This window comes from Pomacea canaliculata, linkage group LG6 (genome assembly GCF_003073045.1).
Source record: "Pomacea canaliculata isolate SZHN2017 linkage group LG6, ASM307304v1, whole genome shotgun sequence".
Lineage (NCBI taxonomy): Eukaryota > Metazoa > Mollusca > Gastropoda > Architaenioglossa > Ampullariidae > Pomacea > Pomacea canaliculata.
The window spans coordinates 7,819,765-7,845,137 of NC_037595.1; the positions used below are offsets into that span (position 1 = coordinate 7,819,765).

Sequence of the window (25,373 nt, forward strand, 5' to 3'; positions counted from 1 at the left end):
TCTTAGTATTGAAGAATGCTCATCCATACATAAGGATGCATGTACACACACACACGCACAGACATTTATAATATTCAAGGTAGAATATAAGCTGAAATATGCACCAAAAAAAAAACATTAAATAATTTATTGTTAGAAGTGCAGAAACTACAGTTTTCTAAAGCATAAGCTTCAGTTATTTAGATTAAATAAAGACAAGCCTTTCCAACAATTGAAAGTTTACGCACAAGGCTATCAAGACAGAAATTCTTGTCATCTAATGTTAAAAAAAAAAGCTACAACAGCTGTCAATGCTTCAGCCTTGTAGAATTTTTGTAAGATAAGGATAATTACAACAAATTTGTACAGATTTTAAACTTTAATACCTCTCTTAACTATAAGTTATATTTTATCTATCTTATATATATTAGTTATAACTCACAAGAAACCTTCATCAAAAAAATCCATTTGCTTTTACAGAGAATAGTTTTAATTTAGAATTTTGCTTTACTGAATATGGTAGGAAGCAAATTACATTATCTTTAATAATAACTGAATCTGCGATTTTACGATGTACATTGTTGGACATTTATAAATGTTAAAGTTCTTTGTCCTATCAATTAAAAATATAAAAAGCTGACTACCCAAAATTTGTAATTCTCACATTAATGGTGTCATTTTTTAATAAGACTAAATTGAACCACTGTTAAATTCTGAGAAAACACCCAATGCCTTTGCTAAAGCTTAATGTTCTAGCTGTATTCATTTGTTTAGACATGCAGTCTACGCGCACTGGCTGGACAGCTACTATGTCTAGATCCAAAGTCTTGCACAACCTCAGAGTGCTTGAACACAAGCAACCCATTCCACCCAAAATAAGGCCCCTAACAATTGTTATAATGGACATATATATATATTAAGTTAATCTTTATAAGCCAAAAATGTAATACTACATTACAAATTTATACAAAGCTATTTTTAGGAACTTTCTCACTAAGTGCACACTACTGGAGTATTTACATAAACTGATCAACATGTACATCATAACTCTGCATAAGAAAGGACACAATTTCTTAGTCGAATCACAAGGTTTCATGCTGTAAACCAAGATATCTTCATCAGTATTTTAAAACAAGCTAACACAAATAATATACAATGATCACATTTTGGCTTCAGAATAAAAAGTATCCAAAACAATATTCAGCTGAGAAAGGACTAAAGTTATTTGCTACTGTACCTTCATTTTTTCCAAACCAAGCATGATACCGGGGATCTTTTTCCCACACAATATCCTTTTAGGGTTAAATGTACACAAGAATTAACTCACAGTAAAGAACTGACATGTGACCTTTGCATCCTTTGTGCCTCTTGGTAAAGTTTTCACTCCACAGTCTGCACAAGTATAATGGTGTCAACAAAGAGGAAGTATTGTGATAATTTCCAACATGCCACCATTAACTCTAAATAAAGCAGAAGGAGCTACTTCTGCTCTAAAATATTCTGAAATATCAAACAAATGACAGTTCAAGAAGAGTTACATTGTTACCACTTGCTTTACTTCAGTGGGGAAAAGCCTGACAGCCCAATTTTTAAAAGGCACAGTCATAATCCATAGCAGTATTCTCAAAATGAAAGGTGTGGGCAAATGAATGAAAATCACATAAAAACATTACATAAAGAAATGATGTAAGACAAGAAAATGATCAGATAGATTTTAGACTTACTATGTCTGCTCACAGTTGATCTCTGCTTATCTAGAGCCTGATAATATAATTTGTTATGTGTCCATCATATGTGAACCCCCTTTCAAATCCCCCCCCCCCAAAAAAAAAGGAAATCAGATATAAACCCCTCCCCATACATTTTTTTCACTTCTTTTAAATCTGTTCCAAGCATCTCTATTTTTTATGTATCCACATCAATCAAGAGCATGAAGGATACACAATTTTTTTTTTTAATGAGATGTACACTGGTAGGATCATAAGATCACAAATGGGATTTTTGAATTTGCTTCCAAAATGTTACCACAATATACAAAAGCTTTCTCAGAAAGGTGCATTAGCTCCTTTACTGTCATCATCTCCCTCAACTTTCACAAAAAACTTTTTTCCTTAAGAAAAAAGACAAATTGTAAAAAATTTTTTTTTTACATACAATAATGACTAACTTTATTTAAAGAAAACAGAAAATGTTAAAACTACTTTAAACTTTTCAATCTGCATCACTGACCATAGGGAGAAAAAATATAACGCAACACTGCAAATGTCCAATATGGCAATACCTTTCATTTAAAACATTTAAACAAAGCCATCACTTTGCACAAGAGCAAAATAAAACAAACAAACAAAAAAACAAAAACACTAAATAACCTGCTACCTCTTTTCATCTTGAACCCAATCTTAGTTCAGATATTCATGATTTGTAATAGCTCTTGATAAACCTTGGTCCCTCTTCTGAAGCCACTGAGACCAGTTCCACCTATGTGATAAAATGTCTTTGCCCTGTTCAGCATCTGCAATCTCTTCCATCCCTGCTGTTGCATTTCTCAGTCTGCATTCATTGAAAGAAGGGAGTTAATGGTGGCATCTTTGTTGCCCCCATTGGCTTCCAAGACTGAGCGGATGACCTCCTCCTCCATGTTTGGAAACATGTCTTTTACTTGCTTCATGTCTTCTTCTGTGAAGGGTGGTGGTTGTGGCTGTTGTGGAACTTGCTGCGGGACCTGCTGTGGGTACACTACAGGCATACCTGTTTTGAGATAACTTCTTGATTTTTTTATTTTTGAAAGTGAACGAACAAACAAATCATTTTAACTTTTAAAGATTTTTGAGGAAATGATCAAAGCTTGACAACCTACCACCTACTTTTACAAAGCAAAACCATTCTCTTTCATAATGTGTGTAAACATTCACAGCAAGGAATTCCTTCTGAAACTCCTCATACTAAATAGGGTATGTTCTTTTAACTCTATCTGGTCAAATCAACAAGGGATCCCAAAGAACTAATTCAAACTTTTAGGTCATTTACCTGCTTCTGAGAAAAGGTTGACATACAAAGCTAACACCAGTTAATAAATCAGAAAATGCAAATACTATTTTGTTTGAATGACTGAAATCAAAATATTTGTATGCTTCCTACATTCCCTTGACAAGAAAACTAAAAAAGCACCAACAATACTTCAGTTAGATCCATACCTGCCACTGGAACTGGCTGTGGAAAATACATAGGCATCATCACTGGAGTGTGGTATGTTGTGACGTAGTTCATATGTGACATACTAGAAGCAGGCTGAAGCACATAAACAAATGTACACCAATTTACAATTACAGCCTACTTTCAAAGACCCTAATATTGAAAGAAGGATGGTCATTATCCTAAATCTTGCCCTAATCATAACAACAGATACCCACCCAGCATTACCAGAAATCAGCATAGTCAGCAACTGAAGCTGTATCATGGGAAGCCTGTTCACTCATGTAAACAGGTGGTACATCCATACAGTTATTCAAAGCACTGGAGGTGAGGTCTGAACCTACAAAGCATGATCTTCACTGTCTTGGTGTGTCAAAAGACCAGAAATCAGCAACAACCTTTACTAAATGACATCAAGATGCAGGCTAAAATTAAAGTAGATGGCAGTGCAATTTTTCTTCTTGTGTAGAAAATCTCAGGTTAAAAATAATTTCAAAGCTGTATGGACAACTTAGCAGCCTGAGAACATACCAAAAGTGGAAACAGAAAGACTTGCATCACTCACTGTAAGAGACATAACAATGTTGACACGACCCTCCATGCCATCCCCAAGACGACCACTCAAGGTGTACCATTCATCAACAGTCTCCCCAGCATTCAAAACAGCTGGTGGAATGGTGATGACGGCCCATGCCACTCTGTCATCAACTGTGAAGGAACGCTGCAAAAGATTTGTAGTTACAAACAGTAATAACAGTAATTTTAAAAGAAACATGCACAAAATCAGAACACTGTGTTACAAAATTCAGTTTATGCATAAGTAATGTTCATAAAAATAGTTTACATTGACAAAACTGCACTCCTAAGCATCGCCATGATACTATATTTAAACTTTACTAATCTGGATCATGTGACCATCAACAACCAAAAATGCTCCACTCTGTTATTTATGAAAAATTTAGTTGCAGGTGCTATAAAGTAAATTTTGACCTTAAGCACTCTGACTCACCTCATCAAAAATTTCCACGTAAATAGAATCTATACCTGCAGGAAGATACCTGAAATATACAACAAATGACTGATGCTCTATCTCAGATGAAGTCAAGCTTAAATGGCTATAGCAGCACTAATAATACTGTTTGTCACATCATCTAACTGTTCTCACATGCACATGCATACAATTTTACAATTGCTAGAACTTTAATTCTTGGATTAAATGTCCTTTCAAATGTTGACTTTAAGACATATTTAGTACATTAATACATATCTTCTACTTGGCAGCTCAGTATCCTGAGTTGTGTTTGTACACATGTACATGCATGCACACACACATACACACATGTACACTCTCTTAAACACACCCACACAAAAATGCACGCATAAGTTCCTTCACAAGCACACACATTTGCATGGTCTTGTTCCAACGAGGATTCTTTGCACCATTAAGTGCTGTAGGTGTTTCAAACACAGTATGCCCAATGCGCACACGGCAATAGGGATCCATCTTGGTAATGCCATAGTTTTTGTTCAGAATAGCCTGAAAAAGAGTATTTAAAATGAAGATTTTCAACCTGCACTAAAACCGAAAACAGAGCATGTTATATTGCAGCCACAACAAAATGCACAACCACTGCAACCTTAAACATTACACATTCATTTCAATAAACAGTGCCAATAGGATACAAGGTTTGTAGCAGAATTTATTAAATTTTTTTTCCTGCAGTGCACTCGATGATTTCCAATGTCAGGTCTTTCCATCACACAAAAGTAATAAAATGTGTGATAACTTATATAGCAATTTCATATTATCACATACTACTTGCTTACTTTCCATAACTATATAATCATGTATAATTAGTAAACACTACAGTGTCCCTGTCCATTGTGAAGATTGGATTTGAGTAATTACTGAATGTAAGCAGATCTATAAATGCAAACATTTATTTATAAAAGAGAAAGAGGTTATTACACAATGATTTCTGCCATGAATATACATAAGATAAAAGATGTTTCAACAGCTAAAAGACAGTACAAGTCTCTGGTGATAACCTTCACAGTAAAAATATAATTTCCCTTTAAGCACCACCTACGGTATGGCAGCCAAAGTTTTCTTGTCTATTTATGGTAATAATTACTAACAACATACTGATCATGATACCTGAACAATGGTGATGCTAAGGCGCCCAGCAATGTTTGAAGAAGCAAATGAGGTGACCCCTGCCTGCTGCTGAGCTTGGAGAATTCTAGCAATGCACTCATCTTCCTCTTCTTGAGTTCGTTGCTCGCTGCATCGTAGAAAGTCACGAGGCAGATCCCCAACCATTACCTGTGTTGACAGAAGAAACAGGTCAAGATAAAGAGAAAACTTCTGTAAACAACAGTGGACAAAGAAACTAGCAATTCATAATGAGGAGCCACCACCTAAGCTGGAATTCTCCTCAGGACCTATGATGTATACCATAATCAAGACAAAAAGTAGAAGGTATGTTCTTTAAAAGCAATTTACATGCAGAGAACAGCAAAATTTTAGCATTAGTTTCTTTTAGCCAATCAGTCTTCAATTTCAGCTGACAAAAGTCAACTGAATGAAGAAAGAGTAGTGACCTAAAAGGTATACATGCATTTTTTTCTGGTTAAAGTAAAGATTTCTTGATTATTGGTTTTAGAATTGAGCAATATATTTTTTTCATTCTGAGGAGGTAGAAAAATCAACTTCACATCAATCCTATCAATGCAAAGCATATCTAAAGAGCTCTTGGAAGTAGCTGTCTTTTAGCCTCTTCAGTAACTATAAAAGTGAAAGTTTAAAGCATTACAGAACTTGGTGCATCTGCTTTTGTAACTGGGCATTTTGTTCTAATTGCAAATATCACATATGCTGTTCAAACTACATGCTTTTGATAAAAGGGACTAGATGGATGTTGCATCCATATTAAACAGACTTAATAAGACAGATACTTTGAAATGTAATGCTGTCTTCGAAAACAGATGGAGATCGAATATTAATATACTGTACGAGAAGAACGTTTTGGGTTTTTTTTTAGTTTGGGTTGATGATTAACTAGTACCACGTACTAGCGGAAGCAGAATCGAATTTACTAACGAACAATGATAACGCATCAGATGCTTCGATAACAGAAGACGCATAACATCAGTTTTTGGCTGACATGGACAGCGACGAGTCATTAGTCAGAGGATCTCCCAGCTCACTCAGCGAGACGAAAAAGCATCACAGTAAGTCTTACAACCAGGTAATAGGTACACCAATGTTCATACCTGATTTCTGCGAGACACAGCATTGTTGCCGTTCCCGGACAGCGGGGTAGTCGCAGTTTCACTTCCTTCTGTCGACATCTTAGCATCGAAATACGCCTTACAAGTCCTCACAAAATAAATGGTGACGTCATAAAGGGCAGCCACTCTAACACTATCGGAGATAACTCATCGTTTCCACCACACTATCTCCCGCTGACTTCTACACTGTTGTTTTCCTAACGGTAAATTAAGTCTGTGGTTTCTCTCAGCCGTCTTTTACGTAACTCATTTGAAACAAAAATATAGTAAATGAAGTACTCAGTAAATAAAGTACATTCATAAAATAAGGGGGAAAGACAGGACAAAACTTGATCTGAAAACTAATTGTAAATAACAAAATAAAATTTTTTTCTAATTGACCAAAAAAAAATATCCCAAGTTGATCCTCTTAAAGATTAAGTATATTTGCAAATAACGCGTTGATAGAGGGAATCAGCATGAGTACAAATAATTGTTATAGCATAGGTCGCTGAAAAATTCTGTAAAGTACTCATGATTTTAACACGAATAAAACTGCCAACTGCATTTATAAACATCTTGTGAATACTAAATGCTGAAATACACGACAGCACTGAAACCTCAGGAATAGTATTTAGTCGACCTATGCTGTAGCAGGGTCGTTAAAAATTATGATTATTGAATTGATTATTGAAAGCAGATTAAGTATGAAATTGACATTGTCTGTACGTTAATCTAGAACTACTGTCGTTGCTCGTCTACCGTATATATATATATTTTTCTGTTTTCAGAAACACGAGTTGCATGCATTAAAGGAATGCTGTCTCTGCTCTACAACATGTTTTATTTCATTTTACACAATACGTACTTGTATCAAGTACAGACACAGAAATAACATAGGCATCTTTAAAGTTGTTTTCAAATGCGTATTGTTTGTGAATCGAGAGCACCCCAAATATTATATATATTACTCGATGTGTTTGTTATTTTAAATTCATCAAAGTGAAAAGGCTTCTGAAATCTATAAAACATATTTAGTCAACAATTTCATTAAATAACATCTCTCATACCTGTACATACAAACCAGATCTATATAGTATCAACTACACTGATTAGTTTTGTATTTTTGAGCATCTCCTTTACATATTTTTGCTTGTTCTTAGCTTTTCACTTTAAAAATATAAATGGATGCAGTAAAATATGTATAATGTGATAATCATGTTGATGCAATGTATGATTTTACAACAAGAATATCTCCATGATGTTTTTAAGGCATATTATCTGATGTATTGCACAGATGGATGGATATTTTCAACTGTGGATGGATCTTTCACTAATCAACCTGGGATGACATTGACTTCCTTGGAGACAGTTGATTGTACATGGAACTACCATTCTTCTTTCAATGGCTGATTTATCCTTTACCAGTTCCAGCCTACCAGGGGAAAAGAGGAAACTTTCAAGCAAAACCTTAGAGAAGAGAGCAATCAAACATAAAAGATTTGATACAATACAGCAACAGAAGCTGTCAGAAGATGCATCCTCTTGCTCATCTAGTACTTCCGCAACTCTGCTATCATTGGATTCATCACCGGCATGCTCTACAGGTGCATTATTGCCAGTACAAACGGAAAGAGAAAATACTTTAGGTGCAGGCATGCTGAAAAGCATCAGTCTTGTACAAAGTCGAACAAGTGACTCCTTTTGTGCTGCTCAAGGGGCATCTGTAAACAAGCCTTCCGTGAATATGCTTCTAAGAAACTCACTTGAGCAGAGTAGAGCCAAATCTGGCATCGAAGACTGCAGTAATACGCATGACTCTGCTTCAGATACATGTGATCAGGCTGCTCGAGCTAAAGGCTCACAAACTAGCATTGTTGATGAGCTGTTCAAAGAATTTATTGCTGCCAAAATGAAGCAAGTATCTAATGGATCCAACAATCCTAGTGTGAAACTGGTGCCAAGTGCTTGTAGGAATGAGCATGGAGCAGCTTCAGATGACCCTGACCCTCTGGCTGTTTCTATGGAGGAAATCAACAGGTTATTGGATGCAGAGATCACTTTTATTCAATCGCGAAGCACTGCATCTTTGCAAGATATGGATTCTGAAAATAATGAGGAAAACAGTTGTACAGAAACCTTGACAGCTGCTCATAGTCCAGGGCATCTGCCATCCGAATTCTTAGCCTCTGATTTACAAGAGACTGCTACTGTATCTGCATCTACAAAAATACCTGTGCATAGATTGTCTGCTCTTGTGTCTGACTTGAACAGTGGCATTGAGAGAAACGAGAAACCAGTGAAGGTATCCACACTTTCATGTCACTTGCCTACCCTTGAGAATAAAGATGGGGTCACTTTGGCTGCAGAAACTATTACTGAAGTTTGTCTTCCTGGAACCAATGCAGAAAAGAACAACATCCAGGTGATGGTAAGTGGTGACAGTGAAGGACGTCAGGGTCAGAGGGTAGAGTCTAGACCTGTTTCTTTGCTTGGCAAAAAGCCTCAGGTGAAGAAACTTGATATAGCCATCAGACAAGAGAGCTTAGCCCTCATCATGGGAGCAGCCAAGATGACCTCAAGCAAGACATTAAAGGATGGTATGTTTTGTGAACATTGCCTCATCATTTTTGTCTGTTAATAAAATTGCATGAATTTAATGATCCACGTCTAATTACGTGAATTAGTAGTAGCATTCAGTGTAGGGACATGATAAGCACTGTGCAGAAAGGGAAATGACAATGATGTTAGTTTTATTAATATTAATATGTTAATCTTCTTAATTTGGAGGTCTTGATTTCATTCTTAATCAATGCAGATACTTTCAAAGTCAGAAAAATATTTATTTTACCATTTGTCTGTGCGCATGGAGATGTCTGCATGAGGAGTAAGTGTATGCATGTGGGCATAATAGACATAGACATAGAACTAGGGCGATGTGCACACCTGTAGAAGTACACCTGCAGAAGTTCTACACCAGAGATAATGTTCTGAGAATTTTTGATTTGTGAAGAAATGCTGTCCATTAAAAAAATTTTGATCACCTTTAACTCTTAGGATTTCTATGGGAATAAGGTCAGGATGATAAAATCTTTTTTCTCTCATCATATTGCTTATCACTTTAAAATACTAGATAATTAAAATGATAATTATAGATAATTAGAAGTGCCGAAGTTTTGCAAAAATGCATACACATTTGTGAAAGATAACATTTCTATTCAGTTTAGTCAATCCAGGCATACTGAAAAGTTGGTTTCAATAGGACACGACTATCCATGGACAGGCATATGCTACAGTAATTTTAACTTTTTTAAAGTTAAGCATTAATGGCTTCTAGGGAGTAGAAAGCCGCATTAAAAATTTGTAGAATTCTACATTTTTTTATCACTTGTCTGCGTAGTATTTTCTTCTCGTGTCCTTCGTATTCTGTCCATGTCTTCTATTTGTCTTAAGCGCTGAGACCATAATCTAGCTTGAGTGTGATTATGTGCTATATAAATTACACATTTTCTATTATTAAGCAGAATCAAGTCTTTATATTGTTAAATTCCTTAAGTTGAAAGGAAAATTATTTGGACATCATGCAATAGTAATCATTTCATTAGGTAACTGAGAAAAGCTGAAATTCACATACAGTGATACCTCGGTTCTCGAACGCCTTGACTTTCGACCAAATCGGTATTCGACCAGGAAATTCGAGAAAATTTTGTCTTGGAATCCGAACAAATATTTGGAACTCGAACATCCGAACGTCCGAGATGAGCCGAGTTGAGCCGAATGGCGTTCATTTCGGCCCAGCGCGCCTTGCTTGCGTCATCAGTGTGAGTGCAGAGGAGAAAAAAACAGCAAACAATTGACAAATTGTTCCGTAAAGAAATCAGACAAGTAACTGCAGAGCAAGATTCTGATTCTCCTCAGCAAAAGATACAGAGAACAGAAACACCCGAAAAGCAGTTACCCTCTGTTTTTATTGAAGAGGACTCCCCTTCAAAACAATAACCATCCCCCTTCCCTCCTCCCTCCACATTCATTCCCTCCTGCCATAAAGTTTGGTACAGGTACAGTAAATGAAACACAATTTACTGTACTGTACAGTATATTTTATTTATTTATTTATTTATTTTTTGGTTTTAATAAATACACGTTTATTTCTTATTTCTTGTTGAGACTCATGTTTTTCTACATATTATATACAAATTAGGCCAGTAAATAGGCATTTTCTGGGGCTTGGAACGAATTAATCCAGTTTCCATTTTTTCCTATGGGTTTCATTGCTTCGGTTCTCGAACAATTTGGTTCTCGACCGTCCTCCCGGAACGAATTATGTTCGAGAACCGAGGTATCACTGTATATGCACAACATACAAAACACTGTTAAGGGTTGTTCCTGTGAATACACTGGTTCAAATCTTAGTCTCTCATATACTATTCTAAATGAAGTAGGAGAATACGAAAGAGTACGATAGGTTACCATTTAGAATAAAATTGTTGATGTCCTGTAGTAGTGAGCAGGCAGCTTTTTTTTTAAAAAAACCCTATCCTTATAAGGTCATCTCTCAACAGGATTAACATCTTGAGTTTTGACAATTTTACATTCACTTGTGCAGGAGAGGTAGCGTCTTCAAGTGATATTGAGGAAGATAAACCCCAAACTGCCAGCCCGAAGGAGAAGGAAGACAATGCAAGTGATGAAAATGAAGTATCTGAGACAGGTTCATTGTCAGATACAGATGAGGATAAAAGTGGAGATAAGGGCTCTTCCAAGTCAAAGAAAAAGAAGAAACATAAGCACAAGCATAAAAAAAAGAAGAAGCACAAATCCCAGAGCAAGGACAGGAAGGAGCAGGATAAGCACTCTTTAGAAAAGGAGATGAAAATTGCCAAAAATAAAATAAAAGATGGCAAAACAAGAAATGACGCTGAAGGGGCAACGGATAAGAAGCACAGCAAGGAGAGGAGAGGGTAGGAGCTAAAGTGTGCTGTTTTTCACAGTCCACACACTATTGTGCAGCACTTATAAGTGCAGTTCTAGCTGCAATTTTTCTTGTAAGAGCAGGAACCAGTGGTCATTATTTTATTGGGTTTTTTTTTGAAGAGAAGGAATATAAACATTTTCTTGCTTTGGTTTATACTACAAACATTTAATCTGTCCCCAAAACAAATTGAGGGAAAGAGATTTGTATATGTGCAAAAGTTTAACAGTACAGATTTTATGCAAGATTATAATTGACAATTATTGATTTTGTTGAGAGATCTGGGTACATTGGGAAGCTTTCTCATCTCATGCATATGGTGAAACTTCTGTTTATAATTATTGTACAATAGTTTTTTTTTTCAATTGCAAGAGGTGACAGCAGTATAGTAAACTGAATCTAATTATAAATGGGATTTTGCCAGAATTGAGACAAAGCCTACTTTATCAGTTATAAGATGCAGGTAAAAGTTTAGCCTTGAATGGCCACCTTGGACTCTGATTTTACAAGATAACATAAAAACCTTTAAATCTATCACGAACTATAACATTTCCACTCTGTATATGAGGGGTTAAGTCGAGTAGCAAAGTGGTGGCACTGCATTCCAATCATTTTAGGGCTAGGTAGAAGCTAACAACTGTTGAATGTTTATAGATTATTCCACAAATATGTCATCACTCAGTTTGATTGCTAACTGCTGCTTGATACTGGTTGTCATAAAGATTTGTGACAGGATCACATGATATTTCATGCACCTTTAGTCAGTAGAGGTTTTTATGAATCTGCCACAAGACAGCCTCGGAATATGTGAGCTATGTGTATTTCAAGTAGAGTGTTTATGCAATGTCCAGTTTTCAATGATCTTTTATCCCTTTTCAGATCAGGCAGTAGTAAAATTTCCCATTCTTGTTCACGCTCGCCATCACAAAGCAAGAAGGAGAGGAGGTAATGATGAGATGAGCAGCCTTCATCGTATGAATGCAGTAGCATGTGTATATGTTACTATTTCTTTTTTCTCTTGTTTTAATAATAATTATTGCAAAATGTATAAAGTGTATAATCACACTCTTAAGGAGCATGCACTTACACACCAACAAAGTGGAAGAAGCAAGTTTTTACTTTGTAGCAGCTAGGTTTATCTTCAAGAGAATCTCTCATTGGTCAAGCAGTTTTCCTAGATAAAAATTATGAAGTTTATTCTTCAGTTTCGACTGTAGTTGCAACATGAAGTTTATGTGAGTGATTTATTTAGCCTGCCTTATGTTGAAAGTCTTATATATCATTATGTGTAAAGCATATACATGGGTTTCTCTGATCATGGCCTTCATCCCTTGTGTCCTCAGCAGAGCAAAAAGTTGTATTTTTTTCAGTCTATGTTGCAAATTGAATCTTTCTCTAGATCAAGATCTCCTAGAAACTCACACAGAACCAGATCCCAGAGCAAAGAAAGAAAAAGGTACACAAAAAATCTCCACTTTTAAAACTATTTTCTTAAAAGATAATTAAGAAGCATTCCTTATTTCTAATTTGCTGCTTGATTGCTTGTAAGTGCATATTAGATTGAGAATATCTGCTTGAGTGATCAGAATGCATATTTCCTTTTTTTTTTCTTTTGAGTATGTGTTTTTTTGTTTTTTTTTGCAAGTTGTAGTACTAAAAGCATTTTTATTGTAATTTAGATCAAGGGAGAGATTTGACCCTTGGGATGCAAGAAATTATAGAGACCGGAAGTGCTCATCTCACCATTCCAAAAGGACACAAAGTCGTTCTCGCAGTAGGTCACATAACAGATCTTGTGACAGGTCAAGGCGGAGGTCACGAGATAGGTCCTCGGAAAAGAAGCAGCACAGATCTCATGGGCGCTATCGTTCACATGATCCAGAGAGGTCTTCTCATGAAAAAGAGGACCATAAGGATTCCTTGGATGATCTTCGAATCAGAATTGATAAAAACAAACTCAGGAAAATTGCAATGTAAGTACAATAAGTATCAATCATTTGATATTACTAGACCAAAAAAAATGAAAATGTTTTGTAGATGTTTTCTTCCCTTTTTATATATATATAAAAAGACAGTTTCATGTTATTTGTGCTAAGTTTTTCTCTCTTTTTTTTTTTTTTTTTTAATAGTTTTGTTCTTGAAACAACTTGGCAGGTTTTATAAATTTGCCTCTGTAACTATGATCTTTTATTTACATAGAATTAAGTTTCTGAAATGTATTATAGAATGGGATTATTAACAATACTTCGGTTATGTTATGCCATAACAATTCCACCTGTTTTGTTATACACCTTCTAGTCCATTTCTAACTTCATCATGAACATCTTTCCAACCTTGCTACAACACTAAAGGAAATGGGTTTAGTCAATATTTAGTACTCTATAAGCCAGTTTAAAGAATCTTATATATACATATCCAACCTTTCGATGTTAGTGCTAATGCTTTGGCCAACATGGAATCAGGCCAAGGGCCGCCTGTGGACATTTCTACCATAAAGTGTGGAGGAAAATCTATTGCAGAATTGACAGGTGAGTCGCTTCTGCTTTTCAGCAGATTTCTGAATCTCTTTCATTTTTAATTTCATTTTTTTTTTTAATATACTTCCAATTTATTACAATTCATGTCACTTATCTACTAGACCAAAGTGTAATGCAGAATATATCTATTATTCTTTTCTATTCAGGTACACATTTCTCTTAAATAACATAATATTTAATATATTTAATATAACATACTAACTACATTTTTAGCTATATTGTGTTGTAGCAGTGATTTTTATCAGGACATTCATGATTGTTAAGCAACAGTAGCAACTCTTCTTACATCCAGTTTGCCTTTGTAGCTTGGCCATTGTCTTTGATGGTGAAGCCCTCATGCTTGTTATGATAGACTTTGCTACAACCAATGTAGAACAAGTTTGTGGTATCATTGCTAAAGATCGAGCTACTTAGGTGCTGAATCAAAAAGAAGACCAAAATTGTTGAGGTTTACATGAGAAATGTTCACGGTATTTTGAAGAAAAGTGGTTTTATGGCAACTCTAGACTTGCAGCAATTGTAAGACATCGCATGAAATGGGGGAATAGGAGATGTAGTCATCTCTGTTCTTCAGACTTCTGCAAACGAATCAGTGAGCGAGAGAAGGAGCAGCAGGCTGGTCACTTGTCAGACAGTGGCAGTAGTGATGCAGAGGCCAACACCAGTGAGGCTGAAGACAGTCTTATTCACCATCCCTTCAAGTTGCGAGATCCTTCCACTGTACCCAACATTATTATGAACATCAGGGTAAGTAGATATGTGTGGGTGGGTGCATGTTCATGAAAACACACACCTAAGTGTTCTTTTGAGCGTGTATATCATAGTAATAAGAGGAATAATACCAAAAACAATACTACTGCTTATGGCATAAAATGCTTATGGCACATTTTCCTACCTTTCAGCAAGCTGAATTTACTTTGACAAAATAAGTTATATGTTATATATTATTTACAGCTGCCATAACTATTTGGTTGTTAAGCCTAACGACCAATATCAACAGACTGGGAAAACCACTTGTCAGTTGGTACCAATAAAAGGATGTATGTGTATATATGTAATAAAAGTTTATGACACAAAACATGAAAGGGAAAAGTCAGGGAAAGAAGGTGGGGAAAGGAGGCAGCCACCAAGTGCTGAAGGTTTACCTGGAAGAGAGCCTCAAGGCCAGACTTCAAAGCATCAAAGGTGACAATGTAAAACAACAGGGGTGAAATATTCTAGACATTGGGGCAAGAGAAAAAAAAGTGTGCATGCATGTTTGCACTTTGTTCTGGTGAAAGAGTAGCACATGAAGAATGGGTTTAAGAATGAGACTTGGTCTGTTATTAGACAATTTAAAAAAAAATTATTTACTCCAGAATGCTAAGCAGCTGCCAGTGCTGAGTCCACAAGAGAAACAAGCGCAGGCTGCAGTATTGCGCTCACAGTTTCCTGTCTCCAGTGGAGTTCAGCACCGCACCAAAGAGTCTGAATGGGTTCCTGTAACGCCGACCACTGCAGTGACAGCCACCACTGTGACAACAACCAGCAGCACACCCAGTGTGATTACCACATTCACAGAACCTGTCAGACTCTCACAGACTTTGCCAATGAACCAAGTACCAGCAACTCCAGCTGAGCAGAGTGTATTTCCTGAGGTCATCCAACAGGTAAGTGCTCTAAAAGTGTGTCTGTTGTGTAGTGTTAAATATATCCTTCAGCTGCTGATACTGTGATGACTTTTGGAATATATTAAAAATTATGACTGGATAAACAGAATTGTTTTCAGTAATAAAAATGCAGAGATATAAAATTAGGAAACTCAGAAAGCTTTAATTAAATTTTATATATTAATTCATTTCATTTTTATTTAAGGTATCTGTGTCCAAATTAATTTTGACTGGCAAAGAATACATTGTGGTGAAAGCCTTTTATAAACAGTAACAAGATGTCTTGCTGTTCTAGCAGTGTGAATTGACAATAATCTTTTTGAGTCATATTGACATTCAGTCAACTCATTTCCTTCTTCATTTCATGTGGATACATGCTTGTGCTCACAGTGGAAATCACAAGGGATTAATCCAGGAAAGTGTGCTAATGATTACAGAGCATAGATATCGGATCCATCATTTCTGAGCGCCTGCAGGCGGTGAGGAAGCTTCAGGAGAATCCTTTTGATGTTCAGGCACTGTCATCCATGCACAAGGCTCAAGAAAAGGTTGGGAAGCATGATGACTGCACCATTACCAAGCTCATCAAGACAGTACAACCATTATACAGTATACCACTCATTAGTCAAAAATTGTATGCAAAGATAATGATCTTTAAATTCTTTGGGTGTCTTGATGAGTAAAGAATTTTGTGCATACAGCAGACATATAATGCCTGTATTTTGACCACTGTTAATTAGTTTATTTACATGACATTTAAATAATACTTTAAGTAATTTTCTAGAATAATGGTACAAAAGTGAACATGGAGATTGTGGTGACATACCCAATAAGACTTCTAGCAGAGAATGAATTTTTTTGGGGGGATGAAGGGGGTGGAGTGAGGTTGTACTAAAGATAAAGTTTTAATCATCCACACTTCACTGTTTAAGACAAAATTACAGTTTTTTATAACCATTTAACTACGAACTTGATGTATGACATTACACAGGCTAATCAATGGGCAGCATCCAAGCAACTCCCAGGACAGTTTCTAGGCAGCACAGGTGTTCAATGTTTGACACCACAAGAACTAGCTGGACCTGACAAACGAAATCAGGCTTGGGCCAGAAAAGTAGGTTTCTCTTTGAACACTTCAGTTATTTTTATTTATTTTTTTTTGTCCTTGGACAATTTCAGGGGTGTTTGGTTTCTGTAAATCTTTGCCAGCTATTCAGATTTCCAAATCCGAGCCCTTCTTTGATGGACAGGTTCTCTTAGGATTCAAGTCAAAGCCAATCATCTTTTTATGTGAAAGTTTTTCATTATTAAAAAAAAAAGTAGGCATGTGAATTACAGGTTTCCTGCTCTGCACTGAGACAGATGGAATTTTCTTACTGGAGAGAAACCTGATGTAAATGAAATGCAGGTTAGCTTATGGTAACGCCTCTCATCTCAGGGATGATGTTATTAGGCAGTTTGGTTAACACAGCTGCAAGCTTTTTATTTGACACAAATATGCTTGCATGCACGCTTTTCCTAAGTAGTTGAAACTGATCAGCTGTTTGGATCATTTGAAAAGGTCAAAGAAACTGCATCTAGAAAGACTGAAACCCTTTTTTGTTGCAAGTACATAAAGGTCATTTAAAGTTGCTTGGTAAATAAAAGACTACTTTAGCAAGAGTGTAAAAACTTCACATAAGGGATAAGAATGGCTTGGTTTAGTTCTTTGATGAATCTCTGAATTGTGACTCCTTTAATGTCACAGATTTGTTCATGAATGATTCATGTTTCATTAACACTCTTTTTTTTTTCAGTCCCATTATTGCTTACACATGTTTCATTTATTTATTTCCTTAATATTTTTTGTGGAGGGGAGGGGTTAATTTTTGTGATACCTTGGTAATTCTTGTCATTGTTATTTTCATATTTCCCTTTGTATTCTTTTTCAAACAGTATTTTTACTTTAGGCGAAGAAATCTTAACACACTTTTTTGCTGATCAGTATGCTTAGTAGCTTAAAATAAGCCTTTTAAATTTATTATTATTCAAAGTATAAAATGAGTATAAATTTTGGCGTTTGCGTTACAAGATCTGTGTTTTCAACTCTACGTACCATGCGGGAAGGTAGTAAAAACTCTAGGAATCCATTTGTAAAAATTACAGTGCCTATGTGTGCAAAGTATCCATTTTGAATTTGGGGTTCTTTTTACTTGGATCAGATAAGAAAGAAAATCTTAGTAATTTCTTTGCAAGTACTCCTTGAAGGAGTGTTAAAAAAAAAGAAAACAGTAAATGTAAATGTAAACCATGTTTAATATTCTTTTTTTCTGAGAGGAGGTGTTTGTGCCAAAACATAAGCAGGATTGTAGGTAGCAAGATCAAGATCAGCAAAGAATTGTGTCTCTGTTGCCCAAGTTTATTGTGCAGATTGTATCTGGACCACTTGATGTTGCCAACCTTTGAAGATCATCTGATGTCTATGCATCTATGCATTATCAGCATGAGGGTTTGAAAATAATAAAGTAATTTGGGTAATTTTAAAGTGGGTTTTGTTTTTTACCCATAGCTGTTAAGTGTAAAATTATTATGGAACTATCTTACTGACCCTTCATTATTTTGCCAGGTAAACAAGAGCTCTAATTATTTGAGGATTGAACCTATTTCCTAAATGAATAATTTGAGAAAATATTTTTGTAAACCTTGGAATTGTGCCAATCTGTAGAATTCTAGACAGGAAAATTTATGAAAAATGGGAAAGGAAAAGACAAGTCTTGGCCTATTCCATTTGAGCTTTTGCATGGGTGACACCTACATGAAAGAAGCTACCAAACTTTGTAAAAATCAGTAATAGGAGCATTTACATTTTTATTGTGTCACGATGCAAAAGTTTTGTTTCACACAAGGCTGGAAATCTGGGCTTGAAATGATGCAGGGAAAGCTGACAGTTGATAAAATGAGTGTTTTAAAAAAAAGAGCCAGCCAAGAAATGTTTTTAATCAGTAACGTGAGATATACCATCACTCAGTTGATGAAGTAAATACCACCAATAAAATTCTACCGCTTGCCAGTCTTGTGTGGACACACTAGCTTACATCTTTGGAAGGGGAGCCCTCTCCCCAGCCAGAGGCGTTGGCTAAGTGTTCAGAGGTCATTTCAGGTTGTACACAGGTGTTTATTGATGACGAGCCGTTCCATTTGAGAGAGGAGAGTCAGTGCTCTTTAATCTCTGCACTTGAGCTCTCTCTCAACATGCTTGATGGCAATAGGCAAGAGTGGTGAGTACTTGCAACACAGAAACACCCAGTTGGAAAAGCTCCTGTTGTGTTTTGTTTTATATCATTAACTGCTGTGTTCTTGTATTGTCTCTGATGGGAAGACCTACTTTTTCTGTGTGGCAATGTGCTGTGGTCCTGTGTACATTTGTACATGTTTATATTTCACAGATAAAAACGTTTTAAATGATGATATGAGATTCTTTTTTTATTGTGTTTCAAATGCTTCATACCACTACAGAGTAAGAAAGATACACTTATCATGTTTTACCAGTGCTGCAAGGGGCAGCAAAATCATGTTACCAGACATTACAGTTGAAAGATGGAAATATGATGTTAAGTGGTAATGAGACATAAGTCACATGTGCCTATGTTGTTGTCCATAGATTGTTAGTGGGTCCCCAATCTACAGTTCCAACCTCTTCAAGAAACTGAGTCTTTGCAGTCAAAAAGATTTCCAACATATTATTTACAGTATATACAACAGTTTGAACTTGCAGACACACTGGCAAATTGGTAACATCAACTGGAACACAATCAACAGCAACATATACAGAAACTACCCTAGCATCAATTCCTGCTGAACGAACAGTGGCACATGGCTCTCAACTCTGGCCACACTGACACATGCTGGCTAAAGGAACCAAGGTGACACATGCCGAACATAGCAAGCTAGCAGCAACACGTGCCCACAATAGTTTCTTTAACTGTCTCGGTTACTTTCACCCCAACTGCTGCTGCTTCTCCACTCACTCTCAGGGCTTATATACAATATACAAAGCATCTAGAAGCATTTAGCATCTGTCATACATGCAACATGTACTCTCACACCAAACATTCCAGGTAACAAAGCTTTAGTCAGTCACACTAGCTTGTGCACCTGCCAGAATGGTCTAGGTGGACCAGCTCAGTCATGTGGTCAACACCAGTCAGGTCATGTGTTGTCAGATACCTCATTATAGAGCTGCCGACCAGTGGTCCATAAATGGCTACAACATTTAATTTGTAACACCATGGAAATGGGTTAAAGCTTTTTACATTGCTTTTAAAATCTTATTTGTGCTGTGATGTCTGTTTAAGGGAGCATCTAATAACTGGGTGTTTGTGTTGTGAGAAGAGTAGGTAACTTTTCTTTTTCTGTTTGTATACCTAAGCATTACTAATGTTTATTCCATGAAACATTAAGTTTTTTTCTTGTACATGTAACCATTTCATCATGGTACTTGTATACATTCTTTTCACTTAAAACAAGACCACTAGCATGATTATTTTATTTACCAGTCTGTTTTGTATCAAACGCTTTTATCAGGTTTAAATAAGTTTTAGAGCAAGTTTTTTTCACAAATCACTGCTGTTAAGACTCTGAAATCTAGCGATTTATCTTTTGTGTTACAAGATCCTAAATTTGGAATTCAGTGTTGTTAGCTCTAATTGAGAATTCTGATGCTTCAGATACATGATTTATTTCAACAAACTTCTATGAGTAAGTATATCATTCAAGTCAAACATAAGAGCAGATATGTAACTGCGCGCACACACACACACTAGGTGGTAGTAGATTTTGTACTTGTTGAATGATTTCATCAGAAGCCTTAGACACCAAGCATTTACTGTCAGGGTTCTGAAGTTATCACAGCTTTGTGTTCTTGGTTGGTTCTTGCATGTTGGTCTGGTTGCCATGGGTTCCAGGATCAGTTCAAGACAGCAGCACCAGTGCAAGGAGGCATTGGCATGTTCCTGCTGCAGAAGATGGGGTGGAAGCATGGCGAGGGCCTAGGCAAGCACAGTGAAGGCAGCAAAGAGCCATTGCTGCTTGACATCAAGATGGACAGGAAAGGTAGAAAGCAGTTTCTACAAATAAAATTATGCACATAAATAGAAAGGTTTCTTACAAGATTTTCTAGAGCAGAGAACAGATATGAGACTGAAACAAATCTTCAGACAGTAAGTATTGTGCTTATTTTGCTGTTGGAGGTCACCTTAGCATATACACAGTCTGAGATATGGTGCTGTATCTGAATTACTTGGAATGCACTTCTATAAGGATGACACCAAGCTTAGTTGACTTTAATGCATTCTGTTCTGTGTCTGGTTTGTTTTCCTCTATGTTTTCACCTCATTTTTTCAGGACTGACAGCATCTCAGGAAGTAAAGAAGTTACCAATAGCAGTGGCGCCTAGAGCAAAGGACCTGTCAGGTTAAGACATAAAGGACTTTTAAAACATCCATCTGTTATGTTCAGGTGTACTAGCAAAATATGACTTCCTTGGTGCTAACTGTTAGTGCTACTCAAGGTTGGAATTTTATGTAAAAGCTATTCACCCCAAATATTATTCAGGCTCAAAATTTTTAGCCCCAAGCATCACTTGTCTACAGTGGAGAAATGAGCTGTATAAATCAAATGTACTGTTCTCAGAAGAATCAGTTTTATAGGCAGACCATCCATTGGTCTTGTGATACATTGTTCATTATTTAATTTTGTGTCTTTTTCATGCAACAACACTGAACTGCTATCTGTGCAGGAAAGCATCCAGTGTCAGCACTGACAGAGCTGTGCACGAAGCGACGCTGGTCTTTACCTAACTTTGAGCTTGTACATGAAAGTGGACCAGATCATAAGAAAAATTTTTTGTTCAAGGTTAGGACAAATCTTGTGTATAAGTAGTCCATTAACTCAATTTAAGACAAGCCACTAATGACTAATGTATGCATCTCTAATTTGTGGGAATTTGCACAAAGTTCGTACACAGAGGAACTCATCTTTGCAGAGCTTTAAGTGTGTTCATGAGAGTTTATCTGCGTATGAGAAATTGTTATTTTGAAACAAATCTTTTTTTTATGGGTGTCTGTTCAACAATAGGTGTATTTATACTCCCTTTGTTAGTGCAAATAGTAATATGCAATAGGTCTTCCTGGTTTCTCTCTTTACAGTTTTGAGTTTCTTGCTCATCCTGTAATAGACGACAATTTTCTGACAACAAATGTTTGAAAAAATTGTAAAGAGTTAAAGGGCAAAACTTTTTGTCTGTATGATTGGGTTAAGTTCGTTTTAAAATAATAATTCTCAAAAGTATAAACACCCTTCATTCACCACAATTTCTTACACCTATGTGTAGGTGACAGTCAATGGGATTGAATACCGTTCAACTACTGCCTGTGGCAACAAGAAACAGGCCAAAGCACAAGCAGCTGCAGTGTGTCTTCAAGAGATGGGCCTCATTCCTCGTGATGCCCCAGTGAACTTTTAATTTTAAAAGACGTTGCCGTCTCTAGTCCTCTTTTATTCAATAAGGATAATTTTCAGCATGTTTTTAATTCGCCTGTTAGTTTGTGTGTTCTGACATCCAATTTTCTTCAGCTGAAAAGCACTGATCTTTCAAGACTGCATCTGAAGATTGCATGTGTTAGATGGGATTTTATTTGATGTTTTTTCGCACTGATGTTAAATGTTTCTTCTTATCTGCATGAGAAGGACAGTGAAGTGTAATTCTAGGAGGCTCGTTATGTGAGGGGGGGGGGAACACATGCATGGTTCATACACGTGTACACATAGGTACCTGTTTGGATACACCTAATATGCATGCAGGTGTTTAGGTCAGATAACATTTATAAATAAGCTGGGAACATAAGTGACTGTGAACCAAGTAATAAGACTGATGAGTGTTCTATGTAAAGGTTAAAGTCACTTCCCTGTTGAATAAGTTTTGCTGTTCCAGTAATTAGATCATATTATCTTGTGAAATTTATAAACACTTCTTGTTTCATAATTTACTCTTCTTAGCAGGAAGAATGTGATTTATTTATAGTTCGATTTCATTGTTCTCCTTTTTATGCAGCATGTGAACAAGCAATTTAATAATAATAAATGAAGATTTATACAGCGCATGCTCACACTCTTAAGGAGCATGCTCTTTGCGCTTAAAACAGGAATGAGACATGGGCACCATAGACAGCATACGAGGGACTGAAGAAAAGACCATAGTGCTGATGATGAATAGAAGAAGCAAAGAGGCACTAACAAGAACTGAGAATATCGTGATTCTGCTTAGGAAGACTAATAGGACAGCATCAATAAGCGGAAAAGGGTGAAGGGCGTGAAAAGGGACTACACTCTGTGGACTGTGTTAGATGTAATGCTTAAGGAAGAAGTGCATTTTCAGTGCAGATTTGAAGGATTCAACTGCATGTATCTGGCGAATATGAAAAGGAAGAGAGTTCCATTGTGTTGCCACACAGTAACTAAAAGTCCTGTGACCAAATGTTATTCTGGTGAAGGAATTGTAAGGATACGGTCATCAGACGAAGAGCGTAGTTGCCTAGCTGGAACATAATGGAAGAGAAGTTCATAGAAATAGTCAGGGCAGGAGCCTGCAAAGAAATTAAACAGCACATATTTATTTTCACAGATTGTTCTGTTTCCAGTAATTTATAACCGAATTTGAATTATGAAGATAATTCTTTTGAATAATTGTTAATGGTGATGGCATTCGCTAGCATGAGTGGTGTTTGTATGTGCTTTTGCTTGTGCCCGCAAAGTGTGTGTGTGTACATCCATTCATGTGTATTTCTTCACATGTCAGAAATAAATAATACTTTGAAACTTTTTTTTATTGACTTGCATGTGTGGGGATGAATTAATTCTTGTACATTGAAGATATTGATAAGATTACTTGCAGTATTGTATCAAAGTTCTTATATAAAGGGACCTTTAGAATGTAAAAGATTTAAAGACATTACCTAGTTTTCATTTGCTCCAAATTTGTTTTTGCTAAATGCTGACAACTTAAAGTTTCAGGGACGTAGAGCATCGATCCGATGAAACATTTTTTGGTTAGTCCTTCAACAGATGAGATGGAGAAACAAGTTTAGTTTATTTCTTGTTACTACTTTGAGGCCGCAACAACACCTCGCCATCGGACACGGTTTTGGGTAGCCCCCTTCAGTTGGGCCCATGTGGTTCTACTGCCTACTGCTCAGTACTGCTCAACAACCAGGTGGGAGATTTCCTACCATGTTGGCGTTCGTCAGTGATGCCTTCTATTCAACATCTTCCCGGAGAACATCAGGCAAGAAGTCCTACACAACCACCACACCTCCACTTCCATAGGCTGGAGGGCCTTGTGTAACTTTCCCTTTACAGACGACATTGATGGCAGGCAGCAAGATCTCACAAACACATAAGACGAGGGGAGGGAGACCAGCACTGACGAGCAAAGTCATGTCCAGGCCATCGGGCATCGCAAAGCAGAGAGCTAGATGAGGTAAACATCTCCAAGTACTTATTGGGGGGGATGGGTAGAGACTCTTTCTAAAGATGGCAGCTGCACGGCAGAAAATTTGCATCAGGATCGCCATCAGAACAACATCAGCAATGGCCAAGCTAAACAGGATATGGTGCAGCAGTAGCAGGTTTACCGCCAGGCACAGGCTGTACAGGTCCCTGGTAGTCCCCCATCCTGCTACATGGCTGTATGTCTCTGGTAGTCCCCCATCCTGCGACACGTGGACTCATCTTGCTGACGGCTAAAACGAATCAGGCATTCGACACCAAGTGTCTCAGGAAAACTTCTCATCTCCTACATGGAACGCCAGACCAACGGTTTGATACAGAGCGCGATCGCCACTCCTGTGGGACACCAGGGTGGAGGACGATGACGCAGCGCCTGAAAAAGCTTACTGCGCATGTCCGAACGCCATCCTTCTACGTTGTCATACAAAACAAATTTGTTCTTGTCCATCACCATTTCAACGAATTTCTTGGTGCTTCTGTGGGACGTTTTCTCTCCTTGTCATTAAGTCATTTTTGCAGTTTGAAGTGATATTTTATGGATCGCCAATTTCGATTTATCAACTCACGTGCCTGAAGTAGTGACTCCTTGACGTCACATGACCTGGAAATATTTCCAAAATGATTGCAGATGATCGAACATTAATCTCTTCCATGTTCTAGGCTAGACCTTGTAGAGGGAACATGAAATTTCTGGAAGTACCTCCGCGAATAGAAAAGCAACATCGGGCATGAGAGCAGGGTAAGAAATCCTATTTATCACCCGGCTGTGTTTGAGTGACAAAGGCCGTGATAGGCTTATTTTTTGATCACGTGATTTTCTTTTTCGATTTACAATCACTTCGCGTTATATCTCTTTCGTGAATTCCTTCGTCACTGGTAGGTGGAAGCCATCCAGCGCTACTTTTCTTGAGAATATTCTCTCAAGAGCTCCTATTATGCACAGCACTAAACTGGTATCCACTTTGGATCGAGTCTCATGCGCATGCGCACTTGACATTTGTGTAGCGTCCTTCCGCCCCATCTAACATGGCAATCGTGTTATTAAAAACAATCGATACAAAAAACATGTGTTTAGAGATTTATTTAAACTGACCCATCAAGTTTTCATCAAAAGCTGAAGATAATAAAGTCTCATTTCCTCGACACGATCTTTGGCATCGTCAGAGTACCGAGTGCGTGATGAATTATTCTATTTTCGCTTCCATTTCCTCGCGCAAATGAGAGCTG

The 25,373-nt window shown here is 36.9% G+C and overlaps 2 protein-coding genes across 5 annotated transcripts; one reads left to right on the forward strand and one right to left on the reverse strand.

The window, feature by feature from the left end:
• Positions 1-87: 87 nt before the first annotated feature.
• LOC112566906 (toll-interacting protein-like) lies at positions 88-6,601 on the reverse strand. The gene is made up of 7 exons (XM_025243333.1): positions 6,448-6,601; positions 5,330-5,497; positions 4,575-4,708; positions 4,181-4,229; positions 3,737-3,892; positions 3,174-3,267; positions 88-2,727 (listed from the first exon to the last, which is right to left on the reverse strand). Exons 1-7 carry the CDS (start codon positions 6,523-6,525, stop codon positions 2,525-2,527), a joined length of 882 nt encoding a protein of 293 aa, XP_025099118.1. The 5' UTR covers positions 6,526-6,601; the 3' UTR covers positions 88-2,524.
• On the forward strand, positions 6,594-23,461 carry LOC112566901 (protein SON-like). 4 transcript variants are annotated; one of them, XM_025243323.1, is made up of 15 exons: positions 6,594-6,668; positions 7,742-9,044; positions 11,051-11,405; positions 12,296-12,361; positions 12,816-12,872; positions 13,096-13,389; positions 13,850-13,944; positions 14,528-14,700; positions 15,312-15,602; positions 16,040-16,150; positions 16,594-16,716; positions 20,546-20,693; positions 20,985-21,053; positions 21,379-21,494; positions 21,973-23,461. In XM_025243323.1, the coding sequence occupies exons 2-15, from the start codon at positions 7,850-7,852 to the stop codon at positions 22,102-22,104; spliced, it is 3,225 nt and encodes a 1,074-aa protein (XP_025099108.1). In that variant the 5' UTR covers positions 6,594-6,668; positions 7,742-7,849; the 3' UTR covers positions 22,105-23,461. The 4 variants fall into 4 exon arrangements, 2 of the variants coding, with proteins under 2 accessions (XP_025099108.1, XP_025099109.1); XR_003099721.1 differs by lacking the exons at positions 20,985-21,053; positions 21,379-21,494; positions 21,973-23,461 and adding an exon at positions 18,742-18,859 and having other exon boundaries at positions 20,546-20,682; XR_003099720.1 differs by lacking the exons at positions 20,985-21,053; positions 21,379-21,494; positions 21,973-23,461 and having other exon boundaries at positions 16,594-18,859; positions 20,546-20,576.
• The last annotated feature ends 1,912 nt before the right edge of the window (positions 23,462-25,373 follow it).